We start from the raw sequence: 15345 nt of genomic DNA on the forward strand, positions 1-15345 counted from the left end.
TGAAAATTTCGTTTTTTAAAAAAAAAAAAATGGAAAAATGGTCTGCAGAACAAGGCTTGTGGTTTTTTCCCTGAAAAGGGCATCAACAAAGGGTTTGCGGTGATAAAATCACCAGCTTCCCAGCTTTCAGGAACAGGCAGACTTGAATCAGAAAACCCAATTTTTCAACACAATTTTGGCATTTTACTGGGACATACCCCATTTTTACGATTTTTTGTGCTTTCAGCCTCCTTCCAGTCAGTGACAGAAATGGGCATGAAACCAACGCTGGATCCCAGAAACCGCAACATTTCTGAACAGTAGACAAAATTCTGAATTCAGCAAGGGGTAATTTGTGTAGATCCTACAAGGGTTTCCTACAGAAAATAACAACTGAAAAAGAAAAATATTGAAATTGAGGTGAAAAAAACATCAATTTGTCTCTAAGTTTTACTCTGTAACTTTTTCCTGCAATGTCAGATTTTCGAAAGCAATATACCGTTACGTCTGCTGGACTCTTCTGGTTGCGGGGATATATAGGGCTTGTAGGTTCATCAAGAACTCTAGGTACCCAGAGCCAATAAATGACCTGCACCCTGCAGTGGGTTTTCATTCTATGCCGGGTATACAGCAATTCATTTGCTGAAATATAAAGAGTAAAAAATAGCTATCAAGAAAACCTTTGTATTTCCAAAATGAGCACAAGATAAGGTGTTGAGAAGCAGTGGTTATTTGCACATCTCTGAATTCCGGGGTGCCCATACTAGCATGTGAATTACAGGGCATTTCTCAAATAGATGTCTTTTTTACACACTGTCTTACATTTGGAAGGGAAAAATGTAGAGAAAGACAAGGAGCAATAACACTTGTTTTGCTATTCTATGTTCCCCCAAGTCTCCCGATAAAAATGATACCTCACTTGTGTGGGTAGGCCTAGCGCCCGCGACAGGATATGCCCCAAAACACAACGTGGACACATCACAGAAAACAGACCTGTTTTTAGCAAAGTGCCTACCTGTAGATTTTGGCCTCTAGCTCAGCCGCCACCTAGGGAAACCTACCAAACCTGTGCATTTCTGAAAACTAGAGACCTAGGGGAATCCAAGATGGGGTGACTTGTGTGGCTGGGACCAGGTTCTGTTACCCAGAATCCTTTGCAAACCTCAAAATTTGGCTAAAAAAACACATGTTCCTCACATTTCTGTGGCAGAAAGTTCTGGAATCTGAGAGGAGCCGCAAATTTCCTTCCACCCAGCGTTCCCCCACGTCTCCCGATAAAGATGATACCTCACTTGTGTGGGTAGGCCTAGCGCCCGCGACAGGAAACGCCCCAAAGCGCAACGTGGACACATCACAGAAAACAGACCTGTTTTTAGCAAAGTGCCTACCTGTAGATTTTGGCCTGTAGTTCAGCCGCCACCTAGGGAAACCTACCAAACCTGTGCATTTCTGAAAACTAGAGACCTAGGGGAATCCAAGATGGGGTGACTTGTGTGGCTGGGACCAGGTTCTGTTACCCAGAATCCTTTGCAAACCTCAAAATTTGGCTAAAAAAACACATGTTCCTCACATTTCTGTGGCAGAAAGGTCTAGAATCTGAGAGGAGCCACAAATTTCCTTCCACCCAGCGTTCCCCCACGTCTCCCGATAAAAATGATACCTCACTTGTGTGGGTAGGCCTAGCGCCCGCGACAGGAAACGCCCCAAAGCGCAACGTGGACACAGCCAAATTTTTGAAGGAAAACAGAGGTGTTTTTGGCAAAGTACCTACCTGTAGATTTTGGCCTGTAGCTCAGCCGCCACCTAGGGAAACCTACCAAACCTGTGCATTTCTGAAAACTAGAGACCTAGGGGAATCCAAGATGGGGTGACTTGTGTGGCTGGGACCAGGTTCTGTTACCCAGAATCCTTTGCAAACCTCAAAATTTGGCTAAAAAAACACGTGTTCCTCACATTTCTGTGGCAGAAAGTTCTGGAATCTGAGAGGAGCCACAAATTTCCTTCCACCCAGTGTTCCCCCACGTCTCCCGATAAAAATGATACCTCACTTGTGTGGGTAGGCCTAGCGCCCGCGACAGGAAACGCCCCAAAGCGCAACGTGGACACATCACAGAAAACAGACCTGTTTTTAGCAAAGTGCCTACCTGTAGATTTTGGCCTGTAGCTCGGCCGCCAGCTAGGGAAACCTACCAAACCTGTGCATTTCTGAAAACTAGAGACCTAGGGGAATCCAAGATGGGGTGACTTGTGTGGCTGGGACCAGGTTCTGTTACCCAGAATCCTTTGCAAACCTCAAAATTTGGCTAAAAAAACACATGTTCCTCACATTTCTGTGGCAGAAAGTTCTGGAATCTGAGAGGAGCCACAAATTTCCTTCCACCCAGCGTTCCCCCACGTCTCCCGATAAAAATGATACCTCACTTGTGTGGGTAGGCCTAGCGCCCGCGACAGGACACGCCCCAAAGCGCACCGTGGACACATCACAGAAAACAGACCTGTTTTTAGCAAAGTGCCTACCTGTAGATTTTGGCCTGTAGCTCAGCCGCCACCTAGGGAAACCTACCAAACCTGTGCATTTCTGAAAACTAGAGACCTAGGGGAATCCAAGATGGGGTGACTTGTGTGGCTGGGATCAGGTTCTGTTACCCAGAATCCTTTGCAAACCTCAAAATTTGGCTAAAAAAAACACATGTTCCTCACATTTCTGTGGCAGAAAGTTCTGGAATCTGAGAGGAGCCACAACTTTCCTTCCACCCAGCGTTCCCCCACGTCTCCCGATAAAAATGATACCTGGGTGGGGCATAGATGGCCTAAAATAATTTTGCCCACCCCCTACCTCCCCCCTCCCCCAGGGAGCGACCCTTGCCTACAAGGTCGCTCCCCTTGCGTGACGGCGCAAAAAAAGATCCCTGGTGCCTAGTGGTTTCTGCCCCCCCCTTGGGGGCAGATTGACCTCAAATCAGCCGATCTGCCCCCAAAGCGGGCAGAAATGGCCTAAATACATTTTGCCCCTCCAGGGGAGCGACCCTTGTCCAAGGGGTCGCTCCCCATTTGTAAAACAAAAAAACAAAAAAATCCCTGGTGCTTAGTGTGATCAGCCGAATCAAAATAGGCTGATCTACCCCCCAGGGGGGCAGAAAGGGCTTAAAATAACCCCCCCCCCCCAGGGAGCGACCCTTGCCTAAGGGGTCGCTCACCTTGCGTGAAATTCACGCAAAAAAAAAAACTCCCTGGCGTCTAATGGTTTCTGCCCCCCTTGGGGGCAGATTGGCCTCATCAAAATAGGCCAATCTGCCCCCAAGGAGGGCAGAAATGGCCTAAATATAATTTGCCCCCTAGGGGAGCGACCCTTGCCTAAGGGGTCGCTCCCCACCTAAAAAAAAAATAAAACATAACAAAAAGAAGAAAAAAAGAAATGATCCCTGGTGCCTAGAGGTTTCTGCCCCCCCTGGGGGCAGATCGGCCTAATAATAGGCCGATCTGCCCCCAGGGGGGGCAGAAAAGGCCTTGCCAAAAAAATGCCCCCCCTGGGAGCGACCCTTGCCCAAGGGGTCGCTCCCTTATGACAGTTTCATTCCCAAAAAATAAAATCCCTGGTGTCTAGTGGGGTTTCCGGCTTTTGAAACCTGTGAGAGACTTCAAAGGGAAGGAAATACATTTCCTTACCTTTGAAGCCTCTCGGGGCCTCCCCCAGTGATTGAAAGAGAAATGCAAAAGCATTTCTCTTTCAATCGCGCTGGAAGCTCCGTTTCCAGCGCGATGGGGGAGACCCTGTGACTAATCAGCGCGCGCTCGCGCGCTGACGTCACGGGGGGGGGGGGTCGGGGGTGGAAGGGGAAGGGCTTCCCCTTCCATCCCTGACTTTGGGGGGCTGGGGGGAAGCACACAGAGGGAGCGAGAGCGCTCCCTCTGGGCTGTGTGCCGTGGACGTAGTGGTTATGTCCTCGGCACAGCAGCACTGTGCCGCAGGACGTAACCACTACGTCCGTGGCACAGAAGGGGTTAAACTTCCTGACTTGTTTGATATTATTCTGATAAACATCTGTTGTAATGTTTTTGATCTCAATTGAACAAAATGTATTGATTAATTAGAAAATGATATTGTAGATTTTCAGCACAAGCATAACAAGGAAGTCCTTGTCATTTGGGTGGGTGATTTTAATCTACATCAATGTAAGGGTGGTATAATTGTATCCTGTGATCTGAGGGATTCGGATTGGATGAAATGGGCCCATTTTCAACATGTTCCTTATGAAGAGGTAGTCAGAGTAATGTTTTCAATGAATTTGGGCTTTGCCAATAGCTACAGGAGTTCTGCCATACCCCTCCCCCAACATTCAAATGTGACATAAATTGCATCAATATAAACTGTGTAATTATCTTGGCTGATTTGAGCCCCTCGATGCATGATTATAAGGTTGATGCTAACTGTAGGAGTGACCACAATCCACTTATCTCTTCTTGTTCTCTAAACCTGGTTGAGGAGGAATGTCAAGATGAGGGTAATTTAATTGAGTACTCCGGCAGGGGAGCTATAAGACTCAAATGGGAAAGGATCAATAAGGGACAATATGTACAGGAGCTTATCTGGGAAAACCAGCATGTTATTTTAATCTTAAACTCATCTGATAAACCCTCTGTGAAATTTGTAGAGGCTTTTAGTAAACTTTGTGCATCCATTCCAAGATGCTGATCAACAACCCCCTTAGTGATAAACCTCCTAAAGGTTGGTTCAATCATGTGTGTACTGTAACTCAAAAATGCTGCATTTTGGAAAACTATGAATAAACCTCTTTTTTCCAGTTATCATAGCCTCCAATTGACTTAAATAATACTGTAATCTCCTGGGGAGAACACTTTTCAGCTGTCTTTAGTACAGATAATGATATCCCCCTGTCATATTTGTCAGAAGTCATACAGTTGGCCCAGGAAGATTTTTTTGCTTACTTAGTCAACACAAGTTAAGGAAGTTATCACAGCAGTCAACCTGAGCTCCTCTGGGAAATCCCCAGGTCCTGGTGGGGTCCTATGGACTTGTTTAACGCAAATTGTGGTTCAGGGGCCGCTGTATCTGGCCACATAATCCCATCCTGGAAGGAGAAGGTAATGGTTCCAATTTTAGGAAAATGAATAGAAATTCACCATGTTGCTGCCAGCCCAATGTCCTTGTTGGATGGTTCATGTATGATCATGGGCAGAGTTGTAGCCTTAAAGGGTGGCTTGGTTAGAGGAGAGGCAGATTCTTCCAAGAGTGCACTAAGGGTTTCGTAGAGGCATGGGTACCACTGATCAGTGCTTAAATTTAAAGCTTATTCTAGACACATATGTCAATGCCAAGGGAGGGTCCATACATCTGGCATTTATGGACCTCTCCAGGGCATTTGACATGGTAAACAATCTCTTGTAGTGGTCCATCACAGAGAAACAATGGTTTGATAAAGCCCTGATTGACTTGTTACATAAGATGCACTCGCACATGGTGGCCAAAATACGCAATGGGACAAATGGGGAGCTCTCGCCGAAGATTAGGTTCAATATGGGTGTGCGCCAAGGATGTGTGTCGCTCCCCCATGCTTTTTTTAATATATATCAATGGCCTACAGAAATCCCTGTATCGTGTAGGGAAATATATGCCCCAGATAAAGGATACTTCAATTCAAGTTCTGATTTATGCAGATGCCTTGCTCTCAAGAATGGCAGGAGGGCTTCAAACTCTCCTGGACCGGTTTAGAAATGTTATGGATGCACTAGTCCTAAAAACAGATCTAAATACATCTTTTATAATGATAATGGTGCCAAAACGTACCAAAACAATTACATTTCAATTTGGGACCACTGAGATAGTCATAGTAAAATATTTTACATACCTAGGGATCGGGTTTGACCTGGGATCCCATATTCAGATCACATGCTCTCCAATATCAGAGATCTATTGACTGAATATTTAAATTTGTAAGAAGACTGGGCCACAAAATGAAGGAATTTATTAAGATTAAGGAAATTATTACAATGTATAATACTAAGTGTGTTGTGATTGCTTCCTATGGAGCTAAGGTGTGGGGCTATAAAAAATGATTATTCCCTTCGGTTAGTAGACAACAGGTTTTTGCGCAGATTGATGGCTGCACCTCAATCTCTATCCACCTTTGCATGTCATCTACAGTTACGTGTAAACTTTCAGGAGGACAGAATCAAAGTTAGTCCCTTGCTCCTTTGGTTAAGGACCTGGTTGAAACCTGAGGCCACTCTCACTAGGGAGGTGATTCTGAACTGCCTCTGCTTGGATAACATATGGTCAATCCCAAGGATGAGGTATGTCAAATCTGTCTTTTACACTCTGGGAATTCCCGGTTATTATTATTTTTTTGGTACAAATCACAATAGTATCAGAAGTGGTTCTAAACTAATGCTAACAGAAATATTTTATAAATGGCAGGAAGAGAGCCGCTTAAGGGATTTGTATCGATTACAACCAGCTTTTAACTATATATCTATTAAACCTTCAGTAGGTCTTAGTTTTATATCTCTTACATACAAAATGAGAAGTACAGTTTTCATCTTACTAGGATGCATTTTAATAGCATTCATTTTCTTGTGGCCTATCCCACGCAAGGAATCTGGTTTAACAATCTTACAAATTGTCCCTGTAAATGTGGTGAAAAGCAAAGCACCATGCACATTATGTTCTGCACATTGTATTCCTCGCACAGGAAGTGCTTTTTGGTCCCAGTATTTCGAGTTGCCAATCTTAGACACTATAAGACAGCTCTTATTTTCTTGCAAAAGTTAGATACCCGCCCCTCAATCTGTTACCCTCTGATGAACTTTAATAAAAGTTCTTTAGTAACTAGGAAGAGGTATGGTTCAGCAAAGTGCATACACAGAATAGTGACTAAGTATGAGCACTCTGTGCATGGTAGAGGATACCATTTATTCCCTCAAATGTATACTGTATGCGTACTTATTTTAATTACATTTCAGAGGATATTTTAACAGAATTATGTTTCATTGTATGTTAAATGAACCGCTTTTGTGGCAGGATTGCCAGCTGAATAAAGCTGTATTAAATTGAATACTCTGGTGCTTGAGGCATTGCACCTATGGCTGTTATGGACTACCTATGCAGAAGCATTCATAATTGTTACAGATTTTTTACATTACTGTGTGGTAAGTCTGCCCGATGCAATGAGGTTACCACTGCTGATAATCGGTCACTAATGTAATCACTATAACAACAAAGACAATGGGCCTGATTACAACTTTGGAGGAGGTGTTAATCCGTCCCAAAAGTGGCGGTAAAGTGACAGATTTACAAACAGCCGTACTACGAGTCCATTATATCCTATGGAACTCATAATACGGCTGGTGGTATATCCGTCACATTTGGGATGGATTAACACCTCCTCCAAAGTTGTAATCAGGCCCAATATCATTTAGCAGCTCTGGATGATTTTCATGGCACATAATGGAGCTTATTAATGAAGGACCTGAGACTGAAGTTTGGCAAACGCATCTCCATGTTTACCTACAGTCTGATGTGCATCTGGGCATCACCCACATAAACATAAATGGAGAATTCAAACAAACAAATCAGCACATTTAGGGTGCAACATAGTCTTTAGTGAGCAGGGAGCTCAAGACTCGAGGACTAGAACCAGTCTGAAAAGGAGGGTGGGACACTGCCCAGGTCTTGGCCATCAGGAAACATTCTACTTACCCTAATGCACAGGAGACACCCCATGTGGTGAAGCATCATTAGGAGACCCATACAGTCAATGGCTGGCAGTAGATCCAAAAGTATGAAAGCACTGACATCGCCATTAGCAAAAGAGCAAAAGTTGGTCTTCTGCCATGCACACCTGAGACAAACACGATCTTAGTGCCATGGAGCAGATGAAAATCTGAGTGAGTTGGGTTAAGGTTTCTGTAAAATGTGGAAAACCTGAGATTTCATAGAATTTTCCAAACCTTTATCTCCACAACGCCAGCCAAACAAGGAGCTAGCATAATGATGGGTGGGTGAGGGCCCCTACTCTGTTAAACACTTATTGTGATCACAATTTGCCTACAGCCTCAAAGTGTGATCCCTGGCATTGAAGAGGAACTGCACACTGTATTATACAATCGAGGGTGTGTGTTTGGGCTTTATTATTCCCTTAACCATTTAAAATTCGAAAATAGGTGACAGACAACAACACAAGTGGGTTCAAAGTAATGCTTAAAATTACTGTGCAATCTGATGTTGTCAACCCCTTTAAAACTGCTGTATTCAACAGTTATTCTGAGTATTATTTAGCTGTCTGCCAGGTACTAGGCCAACTGAAATCTGCTTTGGAGATAATACTATTAAAATTCAAGACACATGTTTTCCAACAGGATCATGACATTTTTGAGGCATTCCACCACAATACTGTAAAGGGACATGATATACCTGCCTGTTCAAACTGACAACACAAAACATGGTACTAAAGCCACCCAAAAACAAAAGAAATGCAACATGGAGGTCACTATTCACAAAAACAGGGGGTTGAAAACTGTAGCATCAGAAGCAGTAATGCCAGCAATAGGTGAAAAAAAAAAAAGAAACGTTTACTTAAGGGGATACGATAACAGGAATGAGGGCAAATAAGGGAGCATTATGCCAACTAAATTCACAAAGCTAGAGAAAGAGAAAACTTAATTATTTTCTATGAAATAACAAACGTGTGAGCACTGAAAAACATTCTGTATATGACCCAAGAACTCAACAAAGACCTTCTGTTAAGCAAAATGAATGAAACTTCAAGGAGTATATAGCCCAGAAGTTTGAACAGTTGTTATGCCTTTAGTCCCGTCAGACACTGATTTATTTTGGTCGCAATTTATGACAGCAGAAAAAAGGAGCAAACTCGATGCCTCCATATATTTCAGGTGATTCCTATCTTGCGTGAAGGGCCCATAACGACAAAAATAAAAAACAATTCAGTGCAGAGTACACAAAACAAGCAATAACAACCCCATTCCTTAAAAGGCCAATAGTGGAATAAGAGAATCTACCCAAGTACAGACCATCATCAAATCTTCCATAGCCTGCACAACACTGGAGTAGAAAGTCACAACAAAAAAAGAGTGAGAAGCAACATAATGTACTGCACGGATAGTCACTGGTTCAGGCTCACAAGAGGTGCCTTAAGCAAAACTGCAAACACGGAAGCGGAGCTCCTCACTCCCATAGAAGAAAGCCAACAACAGACCTAACTTACTGACCTTTCTGTGGCCTTCACAAAATGGACCATTTATTTCCCTTTCAAAAGGCTAAAGTATTAATCAAGAAATCCCAGGGACTGCGCTGGAACAGATTTATATATTTCTCAGTGACTGCTAACTGATGACCAGGCTGGGCGATTCCAATTCTTCAATCGAAGGGTCCTGACTGGCTATCCCAGCAGCAGTCACCATTCTCTCCTCTTCAACATCTACAAGCCCCCATTGACCCAACTCAAACTCTACTAGCCAGATTCTTCATTGTATGCAAATCTACTCCTTTTTTTAACCTTTATGGTGTGAAAATAGATATCCTAGTGCTCAGCAACCATAAATACATTTCATTACTGCCATTCAGGTGGTCATACTGGGTGGAAATAGTCCGTATTATATACGTACTAAAGCTCACTTTTGTCCTCTTCAGTCAGCCAACCTTGTGGTCAATTAGGCAAATATCAATGTTCCTAAAACCCTAGCTTTCCAGTAAAAAAACTGCAAAGTATAGGTGCCACTTCCTCAACGTATGGTGGACTAACCTTTCAGAATAGCTTGCAGACTGCATAAGTTGAAAACCATAGCTCCATTTGAAACTGGAAACTTAGCCCACAAAGGAAACACTCCATAAACTTCCACTGGAACCCGAGATAGCACAAAGTCTAATACACACACTACACAACATTCTAAAAATAGGGACTCTGGCGTCTTGCATAAACTGTTCTCACTCAAAGCCCTATACAAAAGTCTAATTTCAGGTAACGTCAAGCTCATTTAGTATAAGACGTTGTGGTGACACAGAGGCAAGGCCATGACTATTCTAGGACCAAAGGTATGAAATGCCCTCAACCCAAATCTAATTACAAAACTAGAAAGTTGATCAAGAATGAAGGGCCTGATTTATATTTCAGCGGACGAGATATCCGTCACCGGTGTGATGCAGTAACCCATCTGCCAAAATCTAAATCAGGCCCGAAGTCTTCAAAGAAGCTGTAAAGATGTCCCTCAGTCGGAGGTTGAATTCTTCTTGGTTTATTTCAAGTGAAAATCCATGTAAATATGACCCACAATATAGAGAAGACCATATGCCTTCTGCTCCCGTATCCTCACTCCTCCCAAACGACTCTGCACCCACAACATTCCACTCCCACCAACATTCTCTCCATCAGGTATGTTGCTCGTGCAGTAAGATGAGCTACACGTGCACCACACGAGTTCCATCGCATCAGAAGCTTTCAACTGAATTGTTAGAAATTGGGTTTCTGGTTGGCAGAGGTATGCACCTTGTCCAAGCAGGAACCACATTCCTAGTCAGGGTAAGTCACATACACACTCTAAATTAACCTGTGCTCACCATCTGGTAGCCTGGCACAAACCAGTCAGGCAATGTGTAAAATATCTGTGCAACACTTCAAACAGTAAAACAGTGAAAACACTATACAAAAAGATACCACACTTGTTTAGCAAAACAGAGCTCAATTCAGTGAGCACAACAAGACCAAAACAACAAAGATCCAATAAGTATAACCGGCGTTCTGAATTTTTAAAGAGTAAACTGAAATGTAGTGCTTAAAAGCATATAGTGAATACGGAGGGCATCTGTGCGCACTAGACAGGTGAACTCCAAATGTTCTGGCCTGCTGGAACATAGTGTGGGTCGGATACAGGAATCAGCCTTGGCCCGCTGACACAGTATCTGGGTTCGCAGTTGCGTCAATGTCAAGGACAAGATGCGAGGAGCAAAGGAAGTAGTACGTCGGCGTTGATCCTGAGGATGTAAGTGATGTGTCGGCTCCAAGTCGGGGATGCATCTGGAGTGGAGATGATGTGCCATGCCGTCGGCAAAAGCAATGTCTTCGAACCTCTAAGCAGCAGAGATTTGTCGACGTTGATGGTGATGTAATGGCCATGATCCTCGCAACAGGGGCAATTCGTCAGCGTCAATGGAGATGCACCAGTTCTGACTTCCACAACAGTGTTGATATATGGATTTTGGCAGTTGCAGCACCTTATTCCCAGAGCCCCGGACTTCCCAGGGACTTCCCAGAGCCCAGGACTGGATTGGCACCACTTGGCAGGGCAAGATTCCCAGATGGCAGAGTCCAGTTGCTGTAGGTAGATTGGTTGGAAGTCTCTGCTGTCCTAGAGACGTCGATCGGGAGGTGAGTCAATAAGCCCTTAGGGTCATTTTGGTTCTGAGTTGGGGAGATGCAGGTCCAGATCTTCTCACTCCCGGGCAGAGAGGGCTGCAGGTCAGCACAGCAGAGTAGGAGTCCTGCAGAGTGACACTCCTTTCAGCAGCACAGCAGTCCTTCTTCCTTGCAGAGTATCCACAGGTCCACAAGATTACTGAGTTGGATGTGTCTGAAGTTCAGTACTTGTACCCAGTTGAGCCTTTAAAGTGGGGGAAACTTCAAACAGAGGACTTTGAATTGCCCTTCCTGTTCTGGCTTTAGACGCAATACAGGGAAGTATGCAGCCCTTTGCGGGGACAGAATACAGCCCATTCGGGTTTGTCAGTTCCTCCCTCCCAACCTGCCCAGAATGGCACATCAGGCTGTGGATGGCCAATCAGTCACACCTAAGCTCCCTTTGAGTGTGGCTGTCTGGAATAAATGCACAAAGCCCAGCTGTCATTCACCTCAGATGTGTATTCAGAGACAGGCAAAAGGCGCCAGATGTTTTTTTTCAGAATTACAATTTAAAATCCAACCATAAATTGTGATTTTTTTAATTGTGATTGTAGAGACACCAAACGTAGGGGTCGCATCATTTCCCAACTGGAAATAACACTTATAAAATGTAATAAGGTAATCTCAACGTTATCCTATGGGAGAGATAGGCCATGCAGTAGTGAAAAATGAATTGAAGAGTTTTTCACTAATAGGACATGTAAAACTTAAAGGTACATGTCCTACTTTTTCAAAGTCACTGCACTCTGCCACTGGGCTGCCTAGGGCCTACCTTAGGGGTGACATATGTTTTAAAAAAGCAGGTTTGGGCCTGGCAAGAGGGTTAACTTGCCAGGTCGACATGGCAGTTTAAAACTGCACACACAGGCTCCTCAATGGCAGTTCTGAAACATGTTTGAAGAACTACTGAAGTGGGTGGTACAGTCAGTGTTGCAGGCCCACCAGTTAAAGTATACGAATGCTTGAATTAATCTCAGCCACTGGTAATAACTTGGAGCTGCATCCCAGTCCATTGTTATTTTGCACACCATGCCACCCCTGTTTGGATCCAACCATATGCAAATAAGTTCTGATCCTGGTCCAGTGGGAACAGTCCTGCCCGAACTGCCAAGCCAGGTCCTCCCTGAACTGAAACACAAGCAAAACAGGACTGGTTACTCCCTTGTTATGGGCTCATCAGCTGCATATAGTTTGCTTCCAGTGATACAGTGTGCACAGGATACATGTCTATGCAAACCCGTCCCATTTAGGGCGACATATTAAAGTATACAAAAAGTGATGGATGGAATGCTTGAATTAATTTCAACCAGTGGTAATTACTCGGGGAAGCATTCCAGTACACCATTATTTTGCTCACCATGCCACCTCAGTTTGGACACAGCTATATGTCAATCAGTCTTAACCCAGCTCCAAATGGACCAGTCCCGCCCGAACTGCCTAGCCAGGCCCTTCCTGAACTGGAACACAAGCAACACAGGACCAGTTTCACCCTTGTTATAGGCTCATCAGCTGAATATAGCTTGGTTACAGTGAGACAGTGTGCACAGGACCCACGTCTGGGCATGCTCGTCCCACTTATGGTCACATATTAAAGTATACAAAAAGGCCCACCATTAGCATTTAATTTACAGGACCCGGGCACTTTACTAGGGACTTATAAGTAAATTAAATATGCCATTTGTGGCTAAGCCGTTGTAACCATATTTTAAGCAGACAGCACATGCACTATAGCACCGGTAAGCAGTGGTAAAGTGCCCAGAGCCCTAAAGCCAGCAAAAACAAGGTCAGCGCAATAGGAGGTCTGAAGGCAAAAAAATGAAGGGAAAACGCGCCTAGGATACCAGGTCTAACAGGAACCATTACCCATTCTAGTTGGGTGCAAATCTGTACCATGGACAGCACTCATGGACCAATCTGCATTGGTCTATTATTCTACACCACATTCTAACTTCCTCTGCTCTTCTTCCACCTACCCAACCCCAGCAGCCAAACAGTACATTCTGTAGTACTCTATCAATCAATCAATCAATCAATCAGGGATTTGTAAAGCGTAGCTACTCACCCGTGAGGGTCTCAAGGTGCTAGGGGGGACGGGGGGTGGGGTGCTGAGGATCAGTCGAAGAGCCAGATCTTGAGGTTCTTCCTATAATTCAGAATCTCTATTGTGCCTTCGTGCACCTTTCTGCTCCATCCCCCATGTGCCCCTCATGTATGGGAACAGGCAGGATAGTGCCAAGAAATAGCATAAAGGCCAAATATTTTGAACTACAAAAATTGCTACAAGCAAAAGTAAGATGTAGTTAATGCAAAAAGTCATGGGGAGCAGAGAAGAGGAATTTTGCAAGGCCTAGAAAGCATAAAAGGCAGTAAGATTCTACATAAATTCAGGCTTACTGCCACAAAAGAAGTTCAGTCTCAGGTGGTACAACAAGGCAACACACAGGGAGACTAGATGAGTCTGGTGTGAATGAGCTTAAATGTGATTCTGAGCAACTGTTCTATTATGTTTTGTTTTTGCAGTGACCTCAAGAGCTACAAAGCTGTACAGAGCCTGGCTTCTGCATGTGGCAGGAGGAGAGGTGGGTAGAAGTCCATGAACTGTTTATGCTTGTTAGCTTCCTGTTTCAAGAACTGGAGGAGCAGGTAGATAACTAGATAGAAAAAGGAACAATAAAACCAGATTTTGAAACCACACCTGTCCTCGCACTGTGAGAAAGTATTCATGATCTGCTAAGTATCCTGTTTGTGATTGTATAGGGATACACTTACAAAACATCACTGTGCGTTCACGTCTGCTTCACCTATTTCAATTTATGTCAATTAAGTTCAAACAGTATAAATAGATTGCGCCATCTGCATCTGGTAGAGCATACTTGGAAGCCGACTGCTTTATATCTTTCAAGTTTAAGCTTAAATATATATACCTCCACAACTGTATTTGATTGCAGTCTCTCATTAACAGAGAAGTGCACCTGATTTGTGCGTTCACAGGTGTTATTTTCTGGCATGCCCTCACTTTGTAACATGGTTATACACAATGATTATTTGAGTTTGGTACATTACACACAAAAGGCTTCAACGATCTTATTCTTTGAAAAGGTGAGTGATCTTTGCATGTATTGTAAACACATTGTAATACACTCAGAATCTCACCTTGGCTGTCTTTGCATAATAGAGCGTCCTCCCACGCAGCTTGAAATACCGTCTCTTCCAGCGCTGAAATGAACTTGTCTGTTTCATTAACAGCCCTTCCTTTAGTACGGCCTGCAGAGAGGGAGGAAAAAAGTCTCTTAAGCACGACATTTCAATCAGACAATTGCCAATGAAGTTGTGCCTCAAGTACCAATTCTAAGCAAAATGTCTACACCAAACTCTCAGTGAGGGCTGTCTCTACTTCGGACCCACATTGAGCACTATCTCACTGACTTGCCTCTTAAATAACATCCATGTGCCTCTTCACTCCACACTGAATTTTATGTGTTCATCATACTTTTAGACTAAAAACTATGGGGCTGATTCTAACCGCGGCGGGCGGCGGTCGCCGCCCGCCATGCGGTTACCGCCAGAAGACCGTACCGCGGTCGAAAGACCGCGGCGGTCATTCTGGGTTTCCCACTGGGCTGGCGGGCGACCGCCAAAAGTCCGCCCGCCAGCCCAGTGGGAAACAGCCTTCCCACGAGGACGCCGGCTCAGAATTGAGCCGGCGGAGTGGGAAGGTGCGACGGGTGCAGTGGCACCCGTCGCGTATTTCAGTGTCTGCAAAGCAGACACTGAAATACAAGGTGGGGCCCTCTTACGGGGGCCCCGCGGCACCCCCTACCGCCATCCTTTTCCTGGCGGGAGACCCGCCAGGAACATGATGGCGGTAGGGGGTGTCAGAATCCCCATGGCGGCGGAGCGCGCTCCGCCGCCATGGAGGATTCTCCCGGGCAGCGTA

General features: G+C 44.5%; 1 protein-coding gene across 4 annotated transcripts in view; it reads right to left on the minus strand.

Moving 5' to 3' along the window:
* The window catches only part of DGKD (diacylglycerol kinase delta), a 1336482-nt gene that overhangs the window by 1300735 nt on the left and 20402 nt on the right, over positions 1-15345 (minus strand). For all 4 annotated transcript variants that reach the window (XM_069213762.1, XM_069213763.1, XM_069213760.1 and 1 more), the window contains exon 2: positions 14562-14672. In XM_069213762.1, the coding sequence (XP_069069863.1) occupies positions 14562-14672 (111 nt within the window). The remainder of the gene's footprint in view (positions 1-14561; positions 14673-15345) is intronic.

The sequence above is a fragment of the Pleurodeles waltl genome, chromosome 11 (genome assembly GCF_031143425.1).
Source record: "Pleurodeles waltl isolate 20211129_DDA chromosome 11, aPleWal1.hap1.20221129, whole genome shotgun sequence".
Taxonomy (NCBI): domain Eukaryota; kingdom Metazoa; phylum Chordata; class Amphibia; order Caudata; family Salamandridae; genus Pleurodeles; species Pleurodeles waltl.